General features: G+C 53.4%; 6 protein-coding genes across 6 annotated transcripts; 1 reads left to right on the forward strand and 5 right to left on the reverse strand.

Moving 5' to 3' along the window:
- Positions 1 to 757: 757 nt before the first annotated feature.
- PG994_006285 (uncharacterized protein) lies at positions 758 to 2,343 on the forward strand (the record flags this gene model as incomplete). Its single annotated transcript, XM_066857694.1, has 2 exons — positions 758 to 828; positions 960 to 2,343. 2 exons carry the CDS (start codon positions 758 to 760, stop codon positions 2,341 to 2,343), a joined length of 1,455 nt encoding a protein of 484 aa, XP_066716963.1.
- Positions 2,344 to 2,922: 579 nt separating this feature from the next.
- On the reverse strand, positions 2,923 to 5,169 carry PG994_006286 (uncharacterized protein; the record flags this gene model as incomplete). The annotated part of the gene is made up of 2 exons (XM_066857695.1): positions 2,923 to 4,149; positions 4,669 to 5,169. 2 exons carry the CDS (start codon positions 5,167 to 5,169, stop codon positions 2,923 to 2,925), a joined length of 1,728 nt encoding a protein of 575 aa, XP_066716964.1.
- Positions 5,170 to 7,562: 2,393 nt separating this feature from the next.
- PG994_006287 (uncharacterized protein) lies at positions 7,563 to 8,359 on the reverse strand (the record flags this gene model as incomplete). Its single annotated transcript, XM_066857696.1, has 4 exons — positions 7,563 to 7,627; positions 7,741 to 7,845; positions 7,973 to 8,081; positions 8,270 to 8,359. The coding sequence occupies 4 exons, from the start codon at positions 8,357 to 8,359 to the stop codon at positions 7,563 to 7,565; spliced, it is 369 nt and encodes a 122-aa protein (XP_066716965.1).
- Positions 8,360 to 9,110: 751 nt separating this feature from the next.
- PG994_006288 (WW-domain ligand protein) lies at positions 9,111 to 9,968 on the reverse strand (the record flags this gene model as incomplete). Its single annotated transcript, XM_066857697.1, has 2 exons — positions 9,111 to 9,644; positions 9,711 to 9,968. 2 exons carry the CDS (start codon positions 9,966 to 9,968, stop codon positions 9,111 to 9,113), a joined length of 792 nt encoding a protein of 263 aa, XP_066716966.1.
- A 4,794-nt stretch (positions 9,969 to 14,762) lies between these two features.
- PG994_006289 (uncharacterized protein) lies at positions 14,763 to 17,293 on the reverse strand (the record flags this gene model as incomplete). Its single annotated transcript, XM_066857698.1, has 2 exons — positions 14,763 to 15,765; positions 15,834 to 17,293. 2 exons carry the CDS (start codon positions 17,291 to 17,293, stop codon positions 14,763 to 14,765), a joined length of 2,463 nt encoding a protein of 820 aa, XP_066716967.1.
- Positions 17,294 to 18,899: 1,606 nt separating this feature from the next.
- On the reverse strand, positions 18,900 to 20,310 carry PG994_006290 (mannose-1-phosphate guanyltransferase; the record flags this gene model as incomplete). Its single annotated transcript, XM_066857699.1, has 4 exons — positions 18,900 to 19,799; positions 19,883 to 20,029; positions 20,144 to 20,187; positions 20,304 to 20,310. The coding sequence occupies 4 exons, from the start codon at positions 20,308 to 20,310 to the stop codon at positions 18,900 to 18,902; spliced, it is 1,098 nt and encodes a 365-aa protein (XP_066716968.1).
- Positions 20,311 to 23,656: the final 3,346 nt, after the last annotated feature.

A 23,656-nucleotide genomic window follows, 5' to 3' on the forward strand; every position in this document is an offset into this window, starting at 1 on the left:
CGCCACCCCCCCCCACCCGGACACTTGCATACCTAATCAGAAAGGTGTCATGTCTACATGTACCTTGGGTAGATAGGTACAGTATGCTGGAAGCGACGAATGTTCAAATTGTACCGTATCAAATGAACTTCAGCTGCCTACAAGGTGGCCCGGATGCCGAGCGGGCGAGAGGCAAGGGGGGCAAGAAGGGCCTGAGCATCGAAGTTGTTCTAGAATGGATGGTTGGTCGGTCATTACAAAAATCAAATGTGCTTCCAGAATTCTTCATACAAGCCTCGGACCTCGGAGCCAGCAACTTTTTGCAATTCAAGAATCAGCCCATTCCACGCTGACAACATGGACAACTTATGATCCCAAGCTCGTGAGATGTTGTACAGACGCGCCGGCAACTAAATGCAATGCGACAGGAGCGGGTCCCTACGACCTAGCGTGTCCTGCCACTTTTCACCGCCCGAATTTGGAATGGTCTATTGCAGCACGGGCGTGGAAGAAGCCGCCCGCGATGACTCAAGGGATCGTGAGACGGAAACAGAAGCTACAAGTGGCACGACGGACACTCCACACTACTGCCGACTGACTGCTGCCCATTCCTTTAACCCGTTCTCCCATACCGTCCAAGGATTGGATTCAGGGTCCAACGCCGCCAGAGGGGTTGATTTGAAGAAGTGCCCAATCGAAAGAAGTGGCAGGCCGCAGGCGTCTAGCCGGCGTACTTCTTTGTGCGTGTTTGTCGTAGCAGTAAACAGTGGTTGTTGATATGGCAGCCGCTCCGTGGGCCGGCGTGCCCAGCAACGAGCAGTTCTTCGTCCTGCTCACCGGTGCCAACAGGTAAATTCTTATGATTTCCACCCGTGAGCGCCACTAGAAGAGTAGGGGGTGCCGATGCTCAGCAGAAAGAGATACGGAACCAGTGTGTGCGTTTGTGTCTAAATATGTGTTTCTAACGGGAAACCAACCAGTGGTGTCGGACAGGGCATCTGCCAGCGCCTGATTGACGACTTCCTCGCGACCCGCTCCCTCTCGGCGCGCCTCGTCCTCATCCCGACCACGCGCTCGCCCCAGAAGTCGCGCGAGACCATCGCGAGCCTCCGGGCCTACCTCGCCAAGGCGGCGCGCACCTCGACCAAGCTCCGCTCCCGCGCCGGCCCCGACTACGACCCCGAGACCGCCGTCGCCCGCGTCCACCTGCTCGCCGTCGAGGTCGACCTGTGCAAGCTGTCCACAATCTACGACGCCGCCGCGAAACTGCTCGGCGGCCAAGTGCGGGACCCGACGGGCGTTGTCGCGGGCGGCCAAGACCTGAAGATCCCCAAGCTCGACGCCGTCTTGTTCAACGCGGGCTACGGAGGCTGGGATGGCATCAATTGGTTCGAGTTCGCAAGGCAGTTCTTCACGGTCGGCCTGGTGCAATCGACTACCTTCCCTTCTTTCAAGTCGGCGAAAGCAGGCCACACCCTGCCACCGCAAGAAGTCCCGGGGAACAAGCCAAGCGACGAGGGCGGCGCCAGCCAACCCAAGCTGGCCGAGGTGTTCTGTGCGAACACTTTTGGGCACTATGTTCTGGCCCACGAACTGATGCCTCTTCTGAGTCGGTCGGACCCTAGCGAGCCTGCCGCGAGGGTGGTCTTCACATCCTCCATTGACGCCGAGGAGCGCCATCTCGACTTGGACGACTTCCAGGGCTTCAAAAGCACGGCAGCCTACGAGAGCAGCAAGCGTATCACAGACCTCATGTGCTTGACTTCGGAGTTTCCCAGCGTCCAGGCCGTCTCCTCGTCTTTCTTTTCCTCTGGGACGTCATCCTCCTCCGCCCGAAAGTACACCAAGAAGCCGCACCTATATCTGTCGCACCCCGGCATAGTCTGCACGCCCCTCTTCCCCCTCAACGCCTTCATGTTCTTCTTCTACTACTACGCGATGCTTCTCTCGCGCCTCCTGGGCTCCCCCTGGCACGGGGTCGACCCCTACGTCGGGGCCTGCGCCACCGTCTGGCTCGCGCTCGAGGACGAGGAGACCATGGACGCGAGCCACGCGCAGCGGGTCAAATGGGGCTCGGCCGCGGACCGGCGCGGGCGCGCGGACCCCAAGAAGACCGAGGTCGAGGGCTGGGGCTGGGAGGGCAAAGTGGAGGACGCCGAGGCCCTGAAGCGCGACGAGGCCAACGGGGTCCTGCGGAAGCTCAAGGGGCGCAAGTGGGACGCCGTCCAGCTGACCGAGGAGAAGAGGCACAAGTTCGAGGAGGACGGCGTGCGGTGCTGGAAGGAGCTGGAAGCCTTGCGGGTGCGCTGGGAAGGCATCATGGGCCGTCGTCACCACTCGGCCGAGAAGGATGGCAAGGCCTAGAAGGGTAGAACTACTGCTCTGACCTATCTATCGTACTAGGGCGCGCAGGTTTTGTCTGTCTATCCGCGTTTTCTTTCAGAGCCTGAATTTACCCAAGTCAACCAGATATAAAACTATATCGTAATGCTAATACCATGTATCTGACGTACCACCTCCATATCCGTCCATGAGGCTCTTATTGGTAATCATCGGTATCGCATGAGATCCCCTACCTATCCGAGCCACGCTGTTTCTCGACACGTCAGATACACACATCTATAGTATTAGTAAAGTAATTCCTCCTCCTTCTCTTCAAACAAATAAAAGACCATCCACGGGATATTATGTTAACGGAGATTGAAGGTAGGATAGCCCGTAAGGGTAGCTGGCTAGTAATCTGATAACTGGCTAGTAACGGGATATATATATAGTTTTACTCTTGGTAGTCCCTGGAATTGTTGCAGGTGACGTGAGAAAAAAGTAGCGTATGCCAGTTCTCACGAGAAGGTATAGTACACCATAGTAACATCATACATGAAAAACGCTGAATCCGAACTCCGCGAGGCATTCCACGGCTGTAGTCCTCATTCCCCCGCCCCCCTACGCAACAATAGCCCGCGAACGACGCTGATCGCTACTCGCCCGCTTTAACTCCACGAATTCGCCGCGGCCGAACAGCCCGAGGCAAAGGGGAAGCGGCACGACGGCCAAGGCCAGCACCGCGTGAAAGATGAGGCTCCGCTGCATGTGGCACGGCGGGTTCGCGTCGGGGCCGGCCTTGAGGGCGTCCGAGATGAGGATGAAGAAGGCGCCGAGGAGCTGGCCCGAGGCCCAGGCCACGGTGCTGGTGACCTCGGGCGAGCACGGGTGGGACAACTCAGTGAGGTACTCGAGCGCGACGGGGACTAGCGAGAAGGACGCGGCTCCGAGGATGGCGAGGATCACGTAAGGGCCGGCGAGGCCGGCGGCGTCGTGGGTGCCCGGCATCCAGACGAAGATCAAGTACATGAGGCCGATGATGGGGACGAGGGCCTTCACCGCCAGCAGGTACGCTTTGGTGCGGTCAAGGATGGGAGAGGAAATGGCCGAAGAGACGAGGCCGACGACGATGAGGACGGCGCCTGCAATGCCGGCCTCGTCGCTGGTGTAGCCGTACGGCATCATGGTTTGGTTCAAGATTGTCGAGATACTGTTGAAGAACCCAACGTAGACGCCATAAGGAATAAGAATCATCCAGACCTCGGGGATGCGGATGACGCGACGGATCGAGGCCACCAGAGGCTCTTTGGGCGAGCTGCCTGACGGGGCTACAGACGTAGGGGGCGCGGCAGGCGTGAAGAGGGAGGGCACCGAGATAACGGTTGCGATGATAGAGACATACAGCACCGCATTCGACACGTCGCGCGGACCAGTGACGAGGAAGGGCGTGATCAGCTGACCCAGCGCTGCGCCGAAGGGGTTGGCCAGACTCATGATGGCGGTGGCCCCTATGCGGCCCCTATCGGTAAACCAGAGGTCCGAATACGTCGTGGGTGCGCTCAGGATAAAGGTCTGGGCAGCACCTGTGAGGACTACGCCGAACATGACGATGCCGAAGTTACCGCCATCGCTGGAATGCGAGCCGGCATAGCGGATCCAGTTACCAACCAATAACAGAACGGAAGCCGTCACGATGGACAACTTGGGGCCCTTGTGAAGCACATAGATAGTGATAGGACTAGTGACAAGGAAGACGAATAGGAAGCCTGTAGAGAGCCAGTTGATGGCTGATTCGCTGACGTTATAATATGCCGCCGCGAACTGTGATATGGGCGCAAAGGTGACCCACTGCAAAGAGGATACAATGTTAGTTGCCGCTCAACCACTCAACCTGAAAGAATGGATTTCGGATTATTTGGAGATAAAAATAGAAAAAAAGAACAAGAATAAATGAGGTTTCGAGCAATTCCATAGAATCTTGAGGACTACCGGTAGTGATGTACTCGAAAATCATAACTGAATAACGACTTCCTACGAAGTAGTCGTGTGTACTTTATCTGGGGAGCGCGAGACGGTAGGAATACAAACTGCGGAGTTGGTTGTGGCCGTCACATAACAGCCAACCACAATCGTAGCTCGCATATAACAGCGTTTGTCGCGGGACACCACTGAGCATACAGCCAGGTGTATGTATAAGTAGAATAACCCGTGGCTCCTACCATGTCTGGATTTCCCCACTCCGCAATGCGATATCGAAAGAAGCGCATGCGATTTGCTTGCAGAGGACCGGGGTTCACGATAGGGCTTGACGGGGAAGAAGAGAGGGAGAGAGAGAGAGAGAGAGAAAAGAGTACGATATATACTTACATCCCAGCTTACAATGATGTTCAGCAGCGTCAATTGCACTAGCCCGAACCACCTCCTCTTGTACGTGCGATAGACCACGCCCGCGCGGATGCTACCGTCGTCCCCATCGAGATCGTTTGCCGTCGCCACCGCGGCATCAGCGTCGCCGCCGTTGACGAGGAAAGTCTGGCTGGTTTTTTGCTTGATGCCGCCATCCTTCATGTCGCCGTCGGCTCGCGAGTCCACGGTGCAATCGGTGTCGGTGCGCTGGTGGGCTGCTGCTGTTGTCGGCGTGGGAGCCATGTCGCTGTGCTTGCTGCTGCTCCCCATGGCGCCCAGCGCATACATCTGACCCGCTTTGTTGTTGTTGTTGTCGACCTCGTCGCTGTCGGAGAAGGAGTGGGCGGTGGTCGCTTCGTTCTCATTCACGCCGTCGTCTTCTCGGAGGGGTTCATGCCGGTGCGCGGGAGAAGAGGATGAAGAGGGGCTGTGGTTGCGACTGCGACTGCGGCTGCGCGCCATTTGAAAGAGCGGGTAGGCGCCGCTCTTATGAGCAAAGTGCGTGCGTCTGTCGCTGCGACTCCCACTTCCCGTTTTGACCGTCTAATCAACGCCACACACACACACACACACACACAGATGCAGTCGCAGTGTAGGTACCAAGCGTTCCCACGGGTTCCGTCCTCCGTCAGTAGGGCAGTCTGAACACCCACCACCACCACCACACGCGACACTGGCCCCGGGAGCGCCTGTTTTCTACTGTAGTGGTATTAGTGGGCGGGCGGGTTTCTCGTCGAGGGGTTTGGGGACCGCTGGTTGGCTCGCGGCACGCGGCGCATTGACAAGAGGTTGGGGCTCGGTAGGTCGGCGGGGAAAAAAGAGCCTAGAAGTGGCTCCCTAGAGTTATCAGATCCGGGGAAGGGTAGTGTAATACTAAAAGCTGTAGTGCTGGGACCGCTTCGTCTCGTCTTCCATTATTCTGACAGCTTGGCTCCTTTTAAAATACATGGATGATTCAAGTTGCCCATTATATGTATCAACCCTTTCTCCCTTTCCTCCACGAGGAGACGGAAACACCCCGAGACCATTTCATCTGTCTTGGGGTAACAGCGGCGAATCCCATCTCTTGAATTATGGACCGATTGGCGTGGAGCACGCACGACCTGCGCTCTGCCAGGGTCTATCCTGTTTCCGTCTTATCACCCGACTTGGCCGTAACCCCATCCATTTAGAGCAAGCCGCCGCTCCGGGTCCAAGCATGTGCAAAGTCTTCCGATGAAGAATGACCAAAATCCCGAAGGAGATTCATCAGTTGCACAAAAGAGATAGAATCGAATCAGTCATCGAGTAGTCTGCTTGAGGAGTACTTTTCCTCGCTCTTCAAAGGTCTGGTATAGCACGTTGAAACGAAGTCACAAACAGATCACCCCTTGTCCATGCAATACAACCCCCAAGACTATGCATGCAAGGCATACATATGTACTCAGCTTAGCTAGGTAAGTTGAGCAGTTGGTTCCGGGGAGGGTTGCCTTCTCTGTGCAGGAGTTCTATCAACCAGAGATGCAATTACATTTTGATTTGTATTAGCCAACCCTCGCGCCTGGGATCATATCCAGTCGCAATCAAACCCAGAAGAGCACCGAAGGCAGATGGACCAGACTGGGGTTTGTAACTTTTGAGCATATGGACAACAACTAAATAATGATGAGCGGCTTGTCGAAGAGATTACCCGTCATCTCCCCATGTGGCTTTTCAAACAAACATGAGAAGCTGTTCCCTAGGGATCTACCGGCCAGATCCCTCACAAGCTTGGGGACGAACTGCACACCATTGAGAACCCATCGGCCGGGGTCTTGCCCCATTTCTTGGTCCCAGTCGTCTGGGATATGGGAGGAAAATGCCATCCGTTGGTCGTCCGATAGTCAACCGAGCCGGAATCGGGGTACGGCATCATATCAAGGCGAATGCCTAATTAAATCCGCAGCTCTCCCTATGCATGTCATAGGGCGTTATTTGATATGGCCCTGCTGTATACATGCAGTATAACCAAAGCCATATGGATAATTGGTAATCTTACTATAATTCCTCGCACCTGTGGACATCAGCTTCGCAAGCCATTCTCTACACAAAAGGGGGCACCGAGCTCCGACACCCCAGGAGGCTTTCCCGAAGTAAGGTCTCGGGAACACCCTTCCCTCCCTCCCACCTCTCCTCTGACTTGGCAACCCAATAGGGGAAGATGCATCTGATGGCAACTACCTATCCCAACAGGTAGTATTTCTGCATGCAATGACATGACTCTCCCTCCCTCTCTCATCTCTTTCAACCCCGAAGAACCAGATGATCAAACAATCTGCAGACTCCGGAATCACGCCTTGCCAATGCTACGACCAACCACAGCCAGGATAAGAATTTGGTTCTGAGAGCCGCTGGACTCAACGCTGCCAGAACCACAAAAGGGGGATTGCAAGCCACCGGTTTCTCAGGCCTATTGAAGCAATGCATTGTGATACAGCCGTACAACTTGAAACTCTCATTCCCGAGCATTATATAAACATGTATACATATATCTTGGTATAATCGTTTCGAAAGCTGCCAGCTGTGTCGGAGGGATCCACAAGTTCATGTCATCATGCGGGCAGGAATGAGAAATCTAATTGTCTTTGTTTGTATGCAGTGTATATGATACATGCTGCGGATCTATCAGACAGCATTGCTGGGTCTTCCTGAGCCGCATCTCTCCATGTGTTACAAGAACCACCACAAGGTCAACGACGCATAGGCCGCGACTCAAAGCAGTTGGTTGGGAAACCCCCTCACATCCCATGGTTGTCAGCATCATGGCCACGCACTGTCCAGACGATGGATATGCGCAGCGGTTGGGTGACGGGTGCCCTCGGTATTGTCCGAGTAATTTATTTGAGTTGGGACCACAGCTTGGGAGCAGCACATTGGGAGGCGCAGTGGGCGAGGTGGAAGACTATAATTGGGGCACGTCTTGGTCAGCATTGTTTCTGCACACGCCCAGATAGCGGTCGGATCAAGGGTTTCTGGCTGCGCAAGCCGGCAAGAGTAATATCTAGAGATACTCACATTCCTCAACGCAGTCCTCCTTAGCATCGCCATCCTCTTCTTGTTTGGTGACTCGCTCAACACACTCATCGAAGTGGTGCTTGGCCGGGAGCATTGCTTGGAGTTCTTGCATTCTATAGGGCAGTAAGTATACGGGCATAGAAGGTTGCCGAATCGTACGCCTCCAGAAGCCATAACGTGGTCGTGTCTCTCTATGTGCGACTGTAGCGGGATCGAGTGGAGGGCTACGAACCTTCCTCGAGCGTCTCCTTGGGGTCGACGATTTCGTCCTCGTCTTCCTCCTCCTCTTCTTCGTCGTCGTCTGATGACTCCTCTTCCTTGGACTCGTCGTTCTTGGGCTCCTGTCAATGACACAGATAATTAGCTCAAGCCCCTCTAATTTGCGACAGGTGTGTACTGAATCTGCAAGAATGGCCATGTGCTTTCGACGGCCAATTCGAAACCCAAGCCAGGTAGGTGGTTCGCACCATCAGAGGTTTGCAGGAGTTCATGCAGGTGCTTCGAGGGTGGGTGAGAATGGTAGTCGTACCTGTTCCTCTTGAGCCGGAGCTTCGGCCTCGGCGATGCTCCAAGGAGTGGCCGCGTCGACCAGGTCGGTGAAGGTCTCCCAGATACCCATGGTGGTCAGATTGACGGCTAGTAGGTGCTGACCAGTGGCAGGACTATTGTAGGGTTGAGCGGATGGTTTAGTGATGATTGAACCGTACGATGGAGGTTTACAGTTCCGACTTCACTTAGCTCTTGAGAAATTTAAATCACCATCCTTCCAATTGGCTTGCTGTGATTGGTCCCGAGGCTCAGAGCTCCCGCTGACCAAGGTCACGTGACCAATGGTACCCGATATCACCCTTATCATCCATGTAGGTCAAGACGAGAGCTTGCATTCATTATTATTCGAATTCATTGACACTTATGTTGATCATTTCTTGGATCAGTTTATCATCTTTCCGGCTCGCAAACAATAGACAGAATAACTTGGTTTAATAGAAAGCCACTGGCTCAAAACACGCTAGGTACATACTTCCAATTGTACAACCGAGTTCCTTCTGTATAGTCCGGATTGATAAGTCTGCCGTTTAACATAAAAAATAGACAATCCCGCCCAATAATCCCAATCTATAGCATCAAGTGCTACTGGAAGCTTGTGTAATTGGCTCACGTTGCGTTCGCCAACTGGAAGACTGTTTGGTGCTCCCACGTCGTGCAACATCGATAGGTATGCAACTAACCATTGTACGAAATCAGTTGCTCCTGGGTACATGTGTCCACGATATACCATACACAGCAGGTTTGACGCAATACTTCCTCTCTCTGATAGCGAAAACTTCATGCAAGCAGTAATGACAGAGCATGACGCCAGTGGTACTGTGTCACCTACGTTCATTCTCCTGCCGCTCGCGCTCGTCGAACTGCATCCCGACAGCCTGCATCTGTGCGGCATCGTAGTCCGGTGGGGGTTCGTCCGGTAGTGGTTGATTCGCTTGCTGTTGCCTGACTGCTTCTTCGGCTCTTTCTTCCACCTGCGCTTGTTGGCGATCTTGTGCCGGTTGCTCGAACCCGGCCTCGCGAGGCGAGTATTCGGGCAGATCCTCTCCGTGCACCATGTTCAGCATATTGGTCTGCCCTGTCTCACGAGCGAGCTGGGCGTAGTGGTACACGCGCTCCTTGATCTTCTCGTACTTGATGGCCCAATCGCTATGCCCGCCATCGTTGAAAATCAGCTTCATATTGACCCTGGCGAAGTCGGCCGGGATGTGGCCTCCTGGTACAGGTTTCACCGAGGTCTCCCAGAACGAGGCCCCGAACCCGCCCCAAGTAGAGCCAGTACAGCCATCCTGGGCATTGATGATTGTCGTTGCGAACGACTGAAACTGCTCTGTAGGCGTGGCTGGAAGGTAGATGAGCTGTAGAAATCGTTAGAATCTGAGTTTTTCTCTGTACAGTTCATGCGCGTTCATCCATAGGCTCACTCTTTGAGTTGTGATGAAGGCGGTGCCCCGATCACACTTTATCGACAGAGGAGAGACTCCCGGGGAAGGCGGCGGCGCTGAGACTTCCAATGCCACTCGACCTTGGGTCCTGTGCTGTATGGTCTCGTTGGGCAGCGGCTCGAAACCGCCGGAGCGGGTGAGCATCACCCAACTGGCACTCAAGTCAGAATCATCCTCGAGCGCGGTATTCTGAGCGAGTAGGATGCCCGCGTGCTGGTCATGGTAACCATAGTCCATAGTGACCCCGTGTAAGATAGTGGTGCAAATAGGTGAAGGCACATAAAGCGGGGACCCATGTGGCTCGAGGAAGGGTGGCTTACCAGGCCAGGAGCTACATCGGTATGCTAGGGGATTGGTGAAGAAGGGCGTACAGTATGGCTGGAGGGGGGGAGGGAAAAAGGCAGACTTACTTTATCGACATTCTGGGATGAAGCAAGTGGTATTGAAAGGCTGACCAGGTGTGCTGCTCTGCTGTGGTCGAAAGTGGTTCCTATCTCGTCTAGAAACGGTACCTTTGACTGCCTTGGCCTTCTCATAGGGCACCAAGCGGGCGAACTGATCCAGAGCGGGACGGCCTGCAAGGCTCGCCCAAGTTTCAGCAGATCTAGTCGTAGGGGATGCAAGAGTGGGCCAGGCTTGCCCATAAGCTGCTTAGTCCAGAGGTCGCTCAGCCGAATATGCCCGTCAAAGGCATCCAGTATGGCCAGTCTGCGGTGATGTGGAGGCGCTTCATCAGCTGGGGGGGTCGTGATTTGAAGCGGCGAGACTGAGGGGGTAGGCGGACAGGGTACCTTCGTAGGCGCTTGTTCTTCGTTACAGTCTAGAGTATATGCCCTTGCTAGTATGCACCGGGCAGCGGGCGCAAGGATAGGGGTGGTTCTGTTTTAACCCTCGGAGGCGAAAAATCTATGTAATACTCTGATTCAGAGGCAAGTTCGGGGAAAGAGTGTGTGAGTGGTTGGACGTCGAGACTGCTGGAGTGTAAAAAGGACGGTGGACAGTGGAGGAGGGGGCCCGACGTTGAGTTACGGGTACGGATAGCGAGTAGAGTAGCAAATAGAGCGCTCTCCCTCTATGACGGGTTGCTTGCTTGAGCCAGGTAAACCAATGGCTGGATTCATGCAACCTGTAATTAGCGGATACCGAAGGATTCAACGCTCCATCCATCAATTTTGATTTGTTTGGGCTGATTGATGTGGTGGTACCTATTGATTGTACACATCATGCAACTTGCGTTTGGTGCATCTGATTGATTGATTCTTGATTGCAGTCCTTGCAGTCTCGCCTGGGGGTGCGGGGCGGGTTATTCTGGAAACATTTAATTTGATTTTTCCGTCAACGTTTCTCCCCCAAAGGTAAGGCCGGCAGATGCTACCCTACATACATGTACCTGTAGTACTACCGAACGCCGACTCGAAGCATGTGGCATGCAGAGGATACAGACGGAGTAGAGGTTGTGTGATTCATTACCCACTCATGTACACCTACCTGCGTGCCTAAACCACACAAGATACCACGGATGGATTCTGTGAATACACTGGATTATATTGGGCCTCACTCATCGTTTCCCTTTTACACATTGGAAGACAATACTCCGTGTAATACATTATACATATATGTATCAATGTATGTATTATACAGCTTGGTGAGTGGGTACTGACCCAGCAGCCCTACCGACTGGCAGTTCCATACCGCACCCTGCCTGTCTGCTTGCTCCCTAACTCAGGTCAGCCATTTCCGATTCTATGAACGCGTTGGTCTTTTCCCCCAATGATTAAAATTGAATCAGTGCCGGTGGGAACGGGCAGCTTAGTTTGGGTATCCTCACCCGAGTGTACCTACTGTCATGCCATAATAGGACCGTGTACGGAGTATCAACCCGGGCATTCCCAGAGCGCGTGGAACCAGCACCTATTCTGTTCGGTGTTGTTTCTTCGTTGCCCAACTCCAACTCCAACACCCGTCGGTACCATTGTGTGTGCGCTCGATATCACGCCCCGGCACAAGCTATAGAAGGCGCACGGTATTGCAGCTGACAGCATGTCAGAGGGGCTGTGGCGTCAAGGTTCACATTCTTTCGATAACCCACGAGTGCCAAACAGACCCCTGTGCTCGTGATATATGGTCACAGCAGGTGGAGAACTGCTCTCGAGCTCCTTGGGCCACCTGTAATGGGATCAGCAAGACCTTCGATGTTGCCAAAGCCATCGTGCTCACGACATACCAGGTTTCCCCGCCTTCGTATGGCTTTTGTCGGTGCAAGCTGACGCGTCTATACCCCCCAATGAGCCCCCCGAACACGCCGAGAATCGATTTTCCCAGCCATGTAGGTAATGACGCTGCGCTGGTCACATACATGTGTGCCGGTAATCATCGGGCTAGCTGCTGGCCAGCAGAAGCAGAGGCTGTATGTACCCTTGATGATGACCCAAAAGCTTCTCTTCCTTGACTGACTTGGAACAGTGACCATGGCCTGCAGGTTGCATGACAGACCGGTAGCTCTTCTGTTCGCTAGCGATGTTGTGCAATCTGCCGGTACTTGTGAGATGAGCATTATCATGTCACTCTACACCTCCATTGCACGATAAGTAACAGCATCATTCGGTCCTCGGAAAACGGACCACATGGCACCAAAGGTAGCATCACAGGCTTTGGTCTGAGGGCGACTCGTCCGTGCTCTGTTTACCGAAAAGCTAATGTCACGCGAGTAGCCAAGGTGGATTGTCTGTATGAAGGAGCAGTCCAAAGTGACAACTGCATGGGTTCTAACCCTATCACAGACGGCTCCGTTCGACTGGGTGGCCAGCTTACAACTCAGTCGCTCGTACCGCCGGGACTTTGCGCATCTTACATAGCAGAACCACCACTAATAAGTGTTCTCCGTTGCCCAGTACTACAGTATGTATTGGATACCCAATGTGTCTCACCGGCTGACCATGTAGCTAGTCAAGCCTTGAAAGAAATTGGCCAATACTTGCCCCCCCCCGAATTGCTCCGCCCAAGCCCACAGCGAGCAGTGTCTTCCCGAGCATTGTAGATACATAGAAGTCCGCGGATGTCTTTTGGCAAGACCACCCGGTGCTTCCTTCGTACGGATATCATCCGTTGTCAGTCCTGCATACAAACGAATAACTACTCTAGGGGGCAACATAAGTAGGCGATGTTCGGCAGCTATTCCATAACACTTTGGTCATTCCCAGTAGTGGCGCAACAAGATGAGTCGTTACTCGTGCTTATTGGCCAGAATAATAATATCTACTGGTAAGCCAAGAGAGTTCCAGAGCGTTGTTCCTATCTCGCCAGACTCATGAGCTTCCAGGTCTCAAGTGTGGCCCAATGGCCATAACCTCGGTAAGTGCGACCCAATCTAAGGTGATCAGATAACGCCGGCCACGTTCTTCATTGGACGACCGTGTGTAACACGAACCTTCATAGGCTCCTTCCCTTTCCACCGATTCGTCTGTATTCGGCTATCTGAGGATCGACACAGCACCGGGAAAAGCAAAGGGGGATTCGCCGTCAGTGCTCACCGGACACGTTTTTGTGTTCCGATGGCGAAAGAACCCTACATCCGACTGTCACCCGGGCACCGGGTGGCCCTGCCCACAGGCGCCTGCCAATGATCGGGTTACATTCGACAAGAGCGGTGTGTGACCTGCCAGGGGGTTCGACGCCTGTTTACCCCGGTCAGGGCCCCCGACAGTGACCGCCTCCGGGCCCGCGCTCTGGCCCAGCAATCGGCTCTCGGCCAGGCCCTGAGCAGCAGTGCAACGGTAGAATACCAAGCTTTTTTGGGGCGTGCGCTCTGGGCCGCTGGGCTTTCTGAGGAGCTACGCTACACAAACAACCTCCCATGAGTGGTCGGACTTAGGAGTAGGAATGCAGGGGGTGCTTCTTCACCGGTCCTGCCACCCAAGTCCAACTAAAATCTACTTACATGGCGACACAGCAACTGCTTTTCCTTGACAGTAGGCTGGGAATCCAGCGAACCCGCATTATTGGCTCTTGCGGCTTTGTCCGCCCCGGGGCGGAGCGCTTGTCACTAGGGTTTGTACCCCGTTTGCCTGGGTTCTCCTTTTCTACTGGGGCGCACGCGGGTCCCGACTGAGCAGGGCCAGGCGTAGAATCCGTGCCGACAACGGAAGAAGACGAGTGATCTCGCCTGCTCGCAGCGCATGCTCATGCTCATGCTCCTCTTCGACTTCGATGAGAAGCCTGGGATACGTAACAGAATACCTTTGCTGAACAGGGAAGATATATATGTTCAGGTGAGACGAGGAGGAGTGTGGGCCATCACGTTATTTCCAAGAGATAATCTTTTTTTTTTCCATAATCGTACGTACGTGTCTGTCTGTATGTATATACCGTTGGATTCATCAATTCATTCAATCATAAAGAAGCAGCGACACTGTCTAAGTTGCTGCTTCTTCAGTAGACATATTTCCCCTCCCTCTTTTGTTGGCATACTCTTTGACGCACCTTCATTCGATGTTCATGTTGGCTTCTCAGCACTATGAACACCGAGAGGGCAGCTAGCCAGAACGAGTCCCCGAACAGCCTTTGGTCGCAAGGACGAGCAAGATGAGAGCTTCACCCGAAGGCCCGAGGGAAAAGAGCGAAAGCGTGGGACGAGGAGGAGAAGAAAGGGCAGGAGGAGGGGGGGAAAGAGGAGGAGCGGAAAACTGCAAAATGAAAACGCCCCCTTGAAAACCGTTCACCCTCGTTTACCCGTAACCATGAGGAAAATAGAACACCGCCGACAAAAGAAACATGAATTCTTCCAAAAAGGGAGTACAATCTCATCCATATACAAACTCCGACAGAAAATGATGGCCGCTTTGATGCCCCCAATGACAAAAAGACTGACTCCATCCATATGCTCCATTTTTCTTCTTCTTCACAGTCGCAAGCTGAAGAAGATCCTCAGCTTGCGGAGGGATTGTACAGTCACACTCTTCTCGCCGGGTGCTTCTTCGCAGGGCCGCCTAAAGCAGGCTCGGCCTTGTTCCAACGTCGTAGCAAGCTCTCGCGCTACGAGAGCCAACTCACAGCACTGCTACTGTTGACTCCTGCAGGCTTGTCGAAGCCGCCACCGGGGGTGACGACGGGCGAGACGTGCGGGTCGAAGGCGAAATCCAGCTTCGGCATCTCGATCTTCGGTGGCGGCTGGGCCTTGATGCCCTTGTTTTGGTTGTCCTTTCCGCTGGCCGGTCTCTTGGCCGGACTCTTAGACTCCGCAGGGGGTCCGTACCTGACGTCCTTGACATCCCAGCCATCATCAGATGCAGCCGCTACCCAAGTTCGAAGCGCATCATGGACACCGGGATAGAATTTCTCCTTACAGAGACGCATGGAACCGCCCATGCATCGCTCCCAGCCCGAGATGCGGAACTGGTTGCGGAGCTCGTTTCGTTCCTTGGTCGTAGGGGTACAGGCCACGATTGCGTTTAGAAGATCAAGGTGCGAAGCCAAGTAATTAGTTGCATCCCATTCGACTCCGCCGACGTAAGGAGCTGCGGGAACGGGCGGCCTTTCCTGTGGGAAATGTGTTTGCATGTATAGCATGCTGTCCCCTGCGATCTTCGCTGCAGCGGCCGCATCGCGCTCCTTATCCCTAGGCAGGTAAACGACGTTCAGGTGGTGGAGGAAAATCCAGAAAACTTCCTTCGTCACACCAATAGCTTCTTTGCACCACACGCGATATGGCCGTTCACGGCGCATCTCGAGAACGAAATCGACAGGTGCCTCGTCATCCTTAGGCTTAGGATCACGTAGGTGTCCCAACACCGTTCGGGCGCGAACAACGCGGTCTTGCGCAGGTGCCGACTGAATGTAAGTGAAGAAGACCGAGGTGATGATACCACGCGTGGTAAACTCACTGGGTCCCTTCTTCTCGGGATCAAAAATGAGATGCAGCAGAGCAGGGAACAGTGTCGATTGTTTCGAGTGTAAGTACTGCAGTGCCAGAGCTGTCGTGCAAAGGGCTTTCAAACAAAGAAGGTTCTCGTGGAGCAGCGCATCTTCATGCTCCTCTCTGTCAAACGTGTTAGTAACGAGGACCGGCCAACGACATAAGACACCACGCCGGCAATCATGACTTACCTCCACTCAACTTCCATGGTGCGATGAAGCAAACCGACAATCTCCTCCATGCCGCCTTGGCGTATGAACTCGTCGGTCCAAGACACCGTCTCATTGCGCAACAGGAGCCGTAGCTTGTGCAGCTTACCGACTTCGACTAACTGCGGCTTCTGTATTTTGCGCAGGTAGCTCACAAAGTCCACGGGGCCTTGCTGAGATTGCTGGGACTTGATCTTGGACAGGATGCCACCACCAAACCCCGACCCAGCAGAATTCGGCCTCTCGAATGTGACACTTTCCGACGATTTGGTCCGGAAATGACGTCCTAGGGGTACCGTCGCTCTTTTCTTGGCCGGTGAATTAGGCTCGGATTTCTTCCCGCTGCTTCTTGTGAAGGTGAAGCTTCTGGGGCGAGGCTTTTTGGGCTTCGCCTCCTCCTCCTGGCCGTCGTTGATGCTCGAGTCGCTATCGTTCGTGCCGGGGCGGGCGGCGGATGCTTTGGTCTCTGCCCAGTCTTGTCGAATGAATTCCATCTTGATGGTGCTGGTCAAGTTCCGCATTTTGTACCTCTGGTTCTCAGGGATGTTTCGCCGATCCAGCATAGCCTCTAAATGTTTATCGATATCCTTGGGGTCCAGGGAGAACTCTGACCCCTCCAGCTGGGAAGAAGCCGACGATGACTTGGGCTTGCCGAATCCACTGGTGAACATCTTAAGTCCCCGCTGTGTCTTAGACGGCGAGACCTTTCCGCTGCCGCTACCATGCCGCGTGCTTTCTGAGGATTCCGAAGACTTCTTGCTCTCGAGCTGTTTCGCCGTGTACTGGACGTGATACGATTGGGGCCGCGGCTTTTTCATGATGCCTGCGTTGGCGACATCGCTAGAAGAACTATTCTGCGAGTTTGTCTGTCCAGGACCAAACACACCGCCATTACCCGTTTGCTCCAATGCCCCGCTAGAAAATTGGGCGTAGATGGGTGGCCGTCCCTCTTGCGGTGTCGTCACTGAGCTCGGGGGCGTTCGGTTTTCCTTGTCGTTGCTCTTGCGTACCACGTCGTCTTCACTCTGCAGCTTGTGCAGGTTCTTCAAGCTCTTGGGCCTGCTCAGGAGCGAACTCAGGTTGGTAGCTGATTTGGTCTTCTTCGGTTTGTCGAGCAACTCGTTCTCCTTCTTGTTGAAGGCATATTGACCCATGCTTTCGGCGCTAGAAGCGGAGTCCTTTCTTGTCGATCTTGCCGCAATGGAACTGCCTTGAGCCTTGAGAGGCGAAGTACGGCTGGATGCAAAGTGGGATTGCTCGAGCTGCTTGCTAGGAGACCGAGAGCCTGGTGCACCGTCGACCCGGTTGTTCTGGATCTCGCCCAAGGCAGGCGGTCGGCGTGAGAAATTGGGAAACTGCATGTCGCTCGTAGGCTGAGGTTGGGCAATGACGTAGGGCAGGGCAGAAGTCGATTGGGCGGTGGGCACAACAGCGGGTGTCATTCGTGTGGTTGCGACGGCTCATAAAGGCCCTGAGAACGCTGGATTTTGACCGTTGGTGACCGCCATGTTGGGGAGGCGGAGGAGGTTGGTTTTCATGTTGATACTGGTCCTGGCGATGTTGTCTATTGGGTTGCTGCGGATTCCCTAGGGACGCCATGGTGTTTCACTGCTCCGGTAACGGTGGCTTGTCGAGCCAACAAGTTGCCTGGTTCAGTAGCTAAACGGCTTCTTCATGAGATAGATGCCAAAAATGCTGCATAGGAATGAGACTAAGTCGGGTTCGAGGCGGGTTGGAGCGGTGATAGCTCGGAGTCCAATCGGTAGGACAGAAGAAGAAAGGACAGAATTGAACTACAAGAAAGCGAGTAGGAGCAATACTAGTAGAATGGGAGAGGGGAAAATGCCCGTAATGCTGGCTACTTACACCAAAGCCATGTATTGGAACAAAAGGTCGGTCGTTCGTTGGCGATGTCCTAGCTATGGCTGGCAATGAAACCGAAGAATGAATCGGGGTTTGTTTGGCGTTCAAGAAGGCATGTAGGGTCAGGGCAGGGACTGGGACTGGACTTGAATGTATTAAACCAGGGAATCTTCCCAAAGCAATGGCAGGCGGGCTTGGAGGGCAGCTTCAATGGCCGGGCCAAGAGGGTTCGCGCTTCTTTCTGCCGCTAAAAAGTCCCGGGGATGGGGGGGGGGTGGTAAACAGCCAGACGTAGCGTGGCGTTGGCAGGGCAGCAACGGGCATGGTTGGTCCCCACCCACCTCGGCCATCGTCCACGGATGATTCGACGGTAAAACGATTGACGTATGTATATGTCCACCCACCTATTAAACCTAGGCAGCTACGTACATGGTAGGTTCAATATTGACGACTTATTTGCTAGTAGTTGCCATTATCGATTGCGATATGTCACGTCCCTTGGTCCCCAAGATGGCTCCATTATTACGAAGTGTAGGTCACTCACGGTGTCAACGGTCAATCGTCAAGAGTCAATTCATTAATAGGACTGACTGCCTGCCCTCTATTGCACTGTCTCTATATAGGGACATATTTGCAACCAACCAGACAAACTCGAGCCGAGTTCAGTGACTAAACTACCTTGCCAGTTTGTTCTCGTTGGATCGTCATTACCCCTTCCAGGAGTATCCCAGGGCTCGAGGAACCCGGGCTTCTACCCCCACTGGATCTAAGATTTTCCAGTTCATCATGCCGTGCCCTACCCATGCCAAGCTATTATGCAACCAACTGAACCGTTCGCTATATGTCGCAAGCACATATGCATCATTTTGGGGGCGTCATTATAAAGTTCCTCTCTATCGTAGGGAGACCATCTCCGTGAAACGCTTCTAGATCTCTGCCTCATGGCGCAGGACATGCCGTGAATCGTCGTGTCTCGCCCGCCATAAACCGAGGCCATCAGAACGCCTTGCTGCACCAATCATAGTCGAAAAGGAAAGGGGAAAGTTGGAGAAGAGAGGTTTTCGTCCTGTCGAAAAAGGCCGTACACAAAGGGTATTACGAGTTCGTAAAGTGGAATCCATTATGGCAGAATGTACAATCGAAGAGTCGAGAAGTAGAGATCGAAAGTCGCGAGGGGCGTACCATTTACATGATAATGGCAGGGACATCAACGTTGGCCTTGATGCTCTTGTGGGGCAGGACGCTGCCGCCGTTGACGTAAATCTCGTCGCCGATGGTAACATCATCACCAAGGACAGTGACGTTCTCCAGGCGAGCCCACTTTCCGACGGTGCTGTTCCAGCCAACAATCGTGCTCTTCACCCAGGCGTGGTCCTTGACCTTGGAGCTGGGCAGAAGGGTACACCGCTGCAGGCGGACACCATCGCCAATGACACAGTCCTTGCCAATGACCACATTGGGGCCAATGCGACAGTTCTTGCCGATCTTGGCACTGGGGTCGACCATGACGTTGCCACCATAGACGTAGCTCTCCGAGGGTGACACAAGCAGCTTGGGCTGCTTCTTGGCCAGCGACGAGAGGTACAGGCAGGTGCCAGTCAAGAAGTCCTTAGGCTGGCCAACATCCATCCAGAAGCCCTCGAGATCGAAGGAGTGTAACTGGCCTTCACGAACAATGGCCGGGAAGGTTTCTTGCTCGATCGAGGTGGGGCGGTTCTTCTCAATGCGGCTCAAGACCGAAGTGTTCAGAATGTAGATACCGGCGTTGATCCGGTTGCCGACGAATTCGACTGGCTTCTCGACGAAACGGTCGATGCGCGAGGGGTGGCTGGGCTTGTGGACAATGACACCGTATTTAGAGGGCTCCTCGACCTTGGTGACGCAGATGGTGCCCTCATCTCCGTGTGCGCGGTGGAAGTCGACAAGCTTCTGGAACGGGAACTCGCAAGTGACATCGGAGTTGAGCACGAAGAAAGGCTCATCATCCTTACCGAGGATATCTTCGGCCAACTTCAGAGGTCCAGCAGTGCCCAAAGGTTCGGATTCGAGGGAGAAATGGATGTTGATTCCGCAAGTCTCGGCGACCTATAATAAAGGGGGCCAGGTTTAGTTAACGGTATTCTCTTCATGAAAATTACGTAGACAGTATGAGAAGAAGAAATACTAACCTCCTTCAGGCGGTTCTCCATAATCTCGGGGCGGTAGTTGACAGCCAGCACAACATCCTTGACACCGACAGAGGCCAGGGCCTCAATCTGATGCATAATCATGGGCTTGTTCGCGAACTCGACCAAGGGCTTGGGCAGAGTCAGGGTCTGGAAGGAGGGGCATTATTAGTAAGGTTTAGGGGAGCCATCGCATCACCACACAATGTGCGTGCATGCGCGAGGCTACCATTGGCATGCCTGGGATGCAGAATCCGAACGTACAAGAGGGCGAAGGCGTGTGCCAAAGCCACCGACGAGAATGAGGGCTGTTGGAGAGAAAGCATAGTCAGTATAATGATCGGTATAGCTCTGTGCAAGGCTGCGGAGTGCGCCGACAAGGCAGGGGGGCCAAGCGGGCATGCAGTTAGCAGGCTAAACTTACCCTTCATGTTGAGTTGGTTGGGAAAGGTCAAAGTTGATTAAACGAGTGAAAGAAGGAAGTCGGGTTGCCTTGAAGTGTCCTAAGAAGCAGCGAGGATCAAAGAACAGAGAAGAAGGAATGGGGAAGCTGAATGTCGCGACAGAGCAGAGAGGACGTGTAAGGGGAGAGGTTGTTGTTGGACTGGAATCTTTTAATGAAAGATGGTCGGGATTTTGAGGAGAGAATCGCACGGTGGCTTTCCCAACTCCTGGATTGGACCAGGTGGAGAAAAAGGCTTAGGCTGCTTGGACTTGGACGTCGGGGGTGGTGCTACCAATGGCGCGTTCAGCTTGCAGGGGGCCGCTCGGGTTTGTTCAAATTAACGAAAGAGAAAAAAAAGAACAAGGGGATCTTATCAACCTGGGAGCTGGAACTTCAATAGGCAGGCTCGAGATGTATACTAGTACTTATACATACTTATATTCACTACTTTACCTACTGTCATTCCCTAAAGGCAGGATCAAACCCACCCGGGTCGGCCTCTACCTTACTTTCCACACAACCTTCCAACGACTGTCTGTGTCGAGGTGCTGTGAGTCGAATGTGTCGAGCAATGCACGCAATAGAACATTTGAATGATGGGCTGATATCTCCTTCTCTCTGAAATTGTCAAAGCATGAACCCTGCAGCCCCGGTCAGTCCTTGGGATCCAATCTATTAAAATCCAACTCTGCTTCCCGTGATGCACGCACAACGCCCCCACCCGAGGGGTCGAGTCCAGCATTGGGAAGCATGAGCGAAGTCCATCAGCTGCGCCCCCAAGTCCCAGGAAGAAGGAGGTAAATGCCATGCTTTGCCCATCCTTTCCGTCTTGCTATTGGGCAATGGCTCCTTGCTACCCCAAGACTCGGGGTCGACGAAGTGGCAGAGCCGGGCTCAGCTGATCAGACATACCGGGGAGGCTAGAGGGAGGAATGGTGGAAGGGGACGAACGACGAAAAAAAGGGGTAGCATCGTAGCGCATCTGCTGAAGGGGCCAATCAGCTCCACCCCATGAACACGAGCCTCGATTAGCCACCTCCCCTAGAAGATGAAATCTGTCTCTTCCAATTTCATCAGTGCTTCTGTCGTGTCCACCAAAAGGTTGCCATCAGTCTCGACCGTGTACGGAGTAAAGCTTGCGCCATTCCACCTGATCAGATGACATGATCGCCTCGTAAGGCGTATGTAAGTCCGCTTGCATGGCCAACTCTACGTCGTAGGTTCAATTGCAACGCATGTACGCCGAAAAGCTTCTTGTCTTTCCCCGCCACGATTGGCTTTCAAGCTCTCCATGAGCAAGTAGGCGAACAAGCTCTCCATAGAGGTAGTAAGAGAGGTGAATGAGCAAGTAGGCGAACAGACAGAGGGCCAGAATCCTCAATGTAAATGACAAGAGCTATTTTTCTAATTTTCCAGCTGTCACATTTACAGAGCATCCAAGTAAGTTCATTGAGATGACATACATTGCGACGCTGACAGAGGCAACGATGACTTCCACCTCGTATTCCTACTCTGGATGTTGGACGGACAATATCCCGCAGCACGCCGCCCGTTAGCTGTCCACGGGAGGGTCCCACCTTTCGGGCCGGCCTATTCAACAAGGGCGCTTCCGGTCTTATTGCTGAGCTGAGAAAAGGCTAACCTAGCCGAGTTTTTGCAACATCACTCGTGATCAAGACAATGCTTTCGCCTCTGGTGCCGATACTGAGGTTCGTAAACAAATACGAAAATAGAGTTGTAACTGTAACCTAATATCTTTTCCTTGTTCTGACGGCAGATGCGAGATGACAAAATGCTGCAATACCACCCACCCTAACAAGCATTCCCCAATCGACGTGTCGTGTCACGTGGGGGTTTGGGAACCACTAGCCAAAGTACTTTTACTTACCTATTCGCTGGAGCGTCAATCCATCAATCGAGCCGCCGAGGTTGGATAAAAGATCCTTGTCACATAGCATAGGATCGTATCTCGTTACCCCGAAGCACGCACGCACTAGAACTAGATTGTGGAATGGAGATGGGGGATGGGGGTGAATGGGGGGACGTGACCGCTGTGACGAGAGAAGATTAGCTTTTCTACATCGTAACAAGGGCTGATCACCAGATTTATACCAACAAGGGTCCCGACTCGGGTGTGCTCGTACCACCCCCGAGCGGCTATTTTAATTGGATTAACCCATACTTCCACCTTTTAAGAAACCGATCTGATAGGGCTACATCGTCCGCCGTTTCTTGTTTACCCGCCAGCTGTCACATATACATGTGCCGGCTGGGGCCTATAGGAATGCATCCATCGCTTGCTGACCCTGGCCGGGCGTTGTGAAATCCCATGCGTGGGCCAAGCGAGATACCCAAGTTGGATCCCGGTGAAAGCTAGTTGTGACATCTCGGCTGCTCGGTGAACGAGTGTATGGATGAGATGGATGCGCTTCACCTCCCACCCCCGCGCCCCCTACCATGCCGGAACACCTACATGCTACAACTACCATTCGGCCCCGGCGGCATTACCACCACACCACCACCACCGATGAACTAGGGGCGTGTAGCGTTGTTGCCTCCACCTAGTAGCCTTGACGTACCTCGGAGAGCAATAGCTTCAGGCCAGAGTGAGTTGGCACTGATGCATGCATCCAATCAACTCTGACCTCGTTTCCCTTTCTGGGCACATGTGTAGTCTCAACTCTATTTCGATTGCCAGCGGTAGGCTGCAGCACGTTCCCTCCCGTTCATGTGAACGAAGGAAAGCAAGTAATCCTCGTTTTCTAATACGATAGCAAATTGAAAACAGGGAGATTGGTGGTCTGGTTGGTTGGCTGCGGGTTGACAACGCTGTCATTCGTCGTGGAAATATAGTATAGTTCATGCATGCCATCTCCCTTTTCCCCTAGCAACTGTCTTGACCAAGTAGCTTCCAAAGGTAAGTACGTTGCAACCCGTTTACATCAGATCAGGAAAGGTGAAGAGAATAGTCTCCAAGTCGTCCTGCCCGCCCCGGTTTCTTTCCTCTCCTGTCCATAAATTTCATCGATCATTCATGAGAAAATAGATAAATGAAAGCAGAAGTCCAACCGAGTCTGTCTGTCATAAAGTCTTGTCGTGAATCATTGTTGAGTCCATCAAAATAAGTAGTCTAAGATGTCATAAAAGGAGTCGGCGCCCGCTCGTGCTTGCCGTCCAGTAAGTCATGAGTAAAAGAAAAATAGAAAAAAGTGACCAATGAAGAGGGCGCCTCCCCGGGAAAGGTGGCATGGATTAATGAACACCCACAAAAGCAGCATCTGGAGAAACGCCAGTGAAGGTCATGATATCTCGTTCCACCTCCCATCTCGGGG

This window comes from Apiospora phragmitis (assembly GCF_038363925.1).
Source record: "Apiospora phragmitis strain CBS 135458 chromosome Unknown utg000006l:1.0-5683423.0:1.0-5690449.0, whole genome shotgun sequence".
In the NCBI taxonomy this organism is placed as follows: Eukaryota; Fungi; Ascomycota; class Sordariomycetes; order Amphisphaeriales; family Apiosporaceae; genus Apiospora; species Apiospora phragmitis.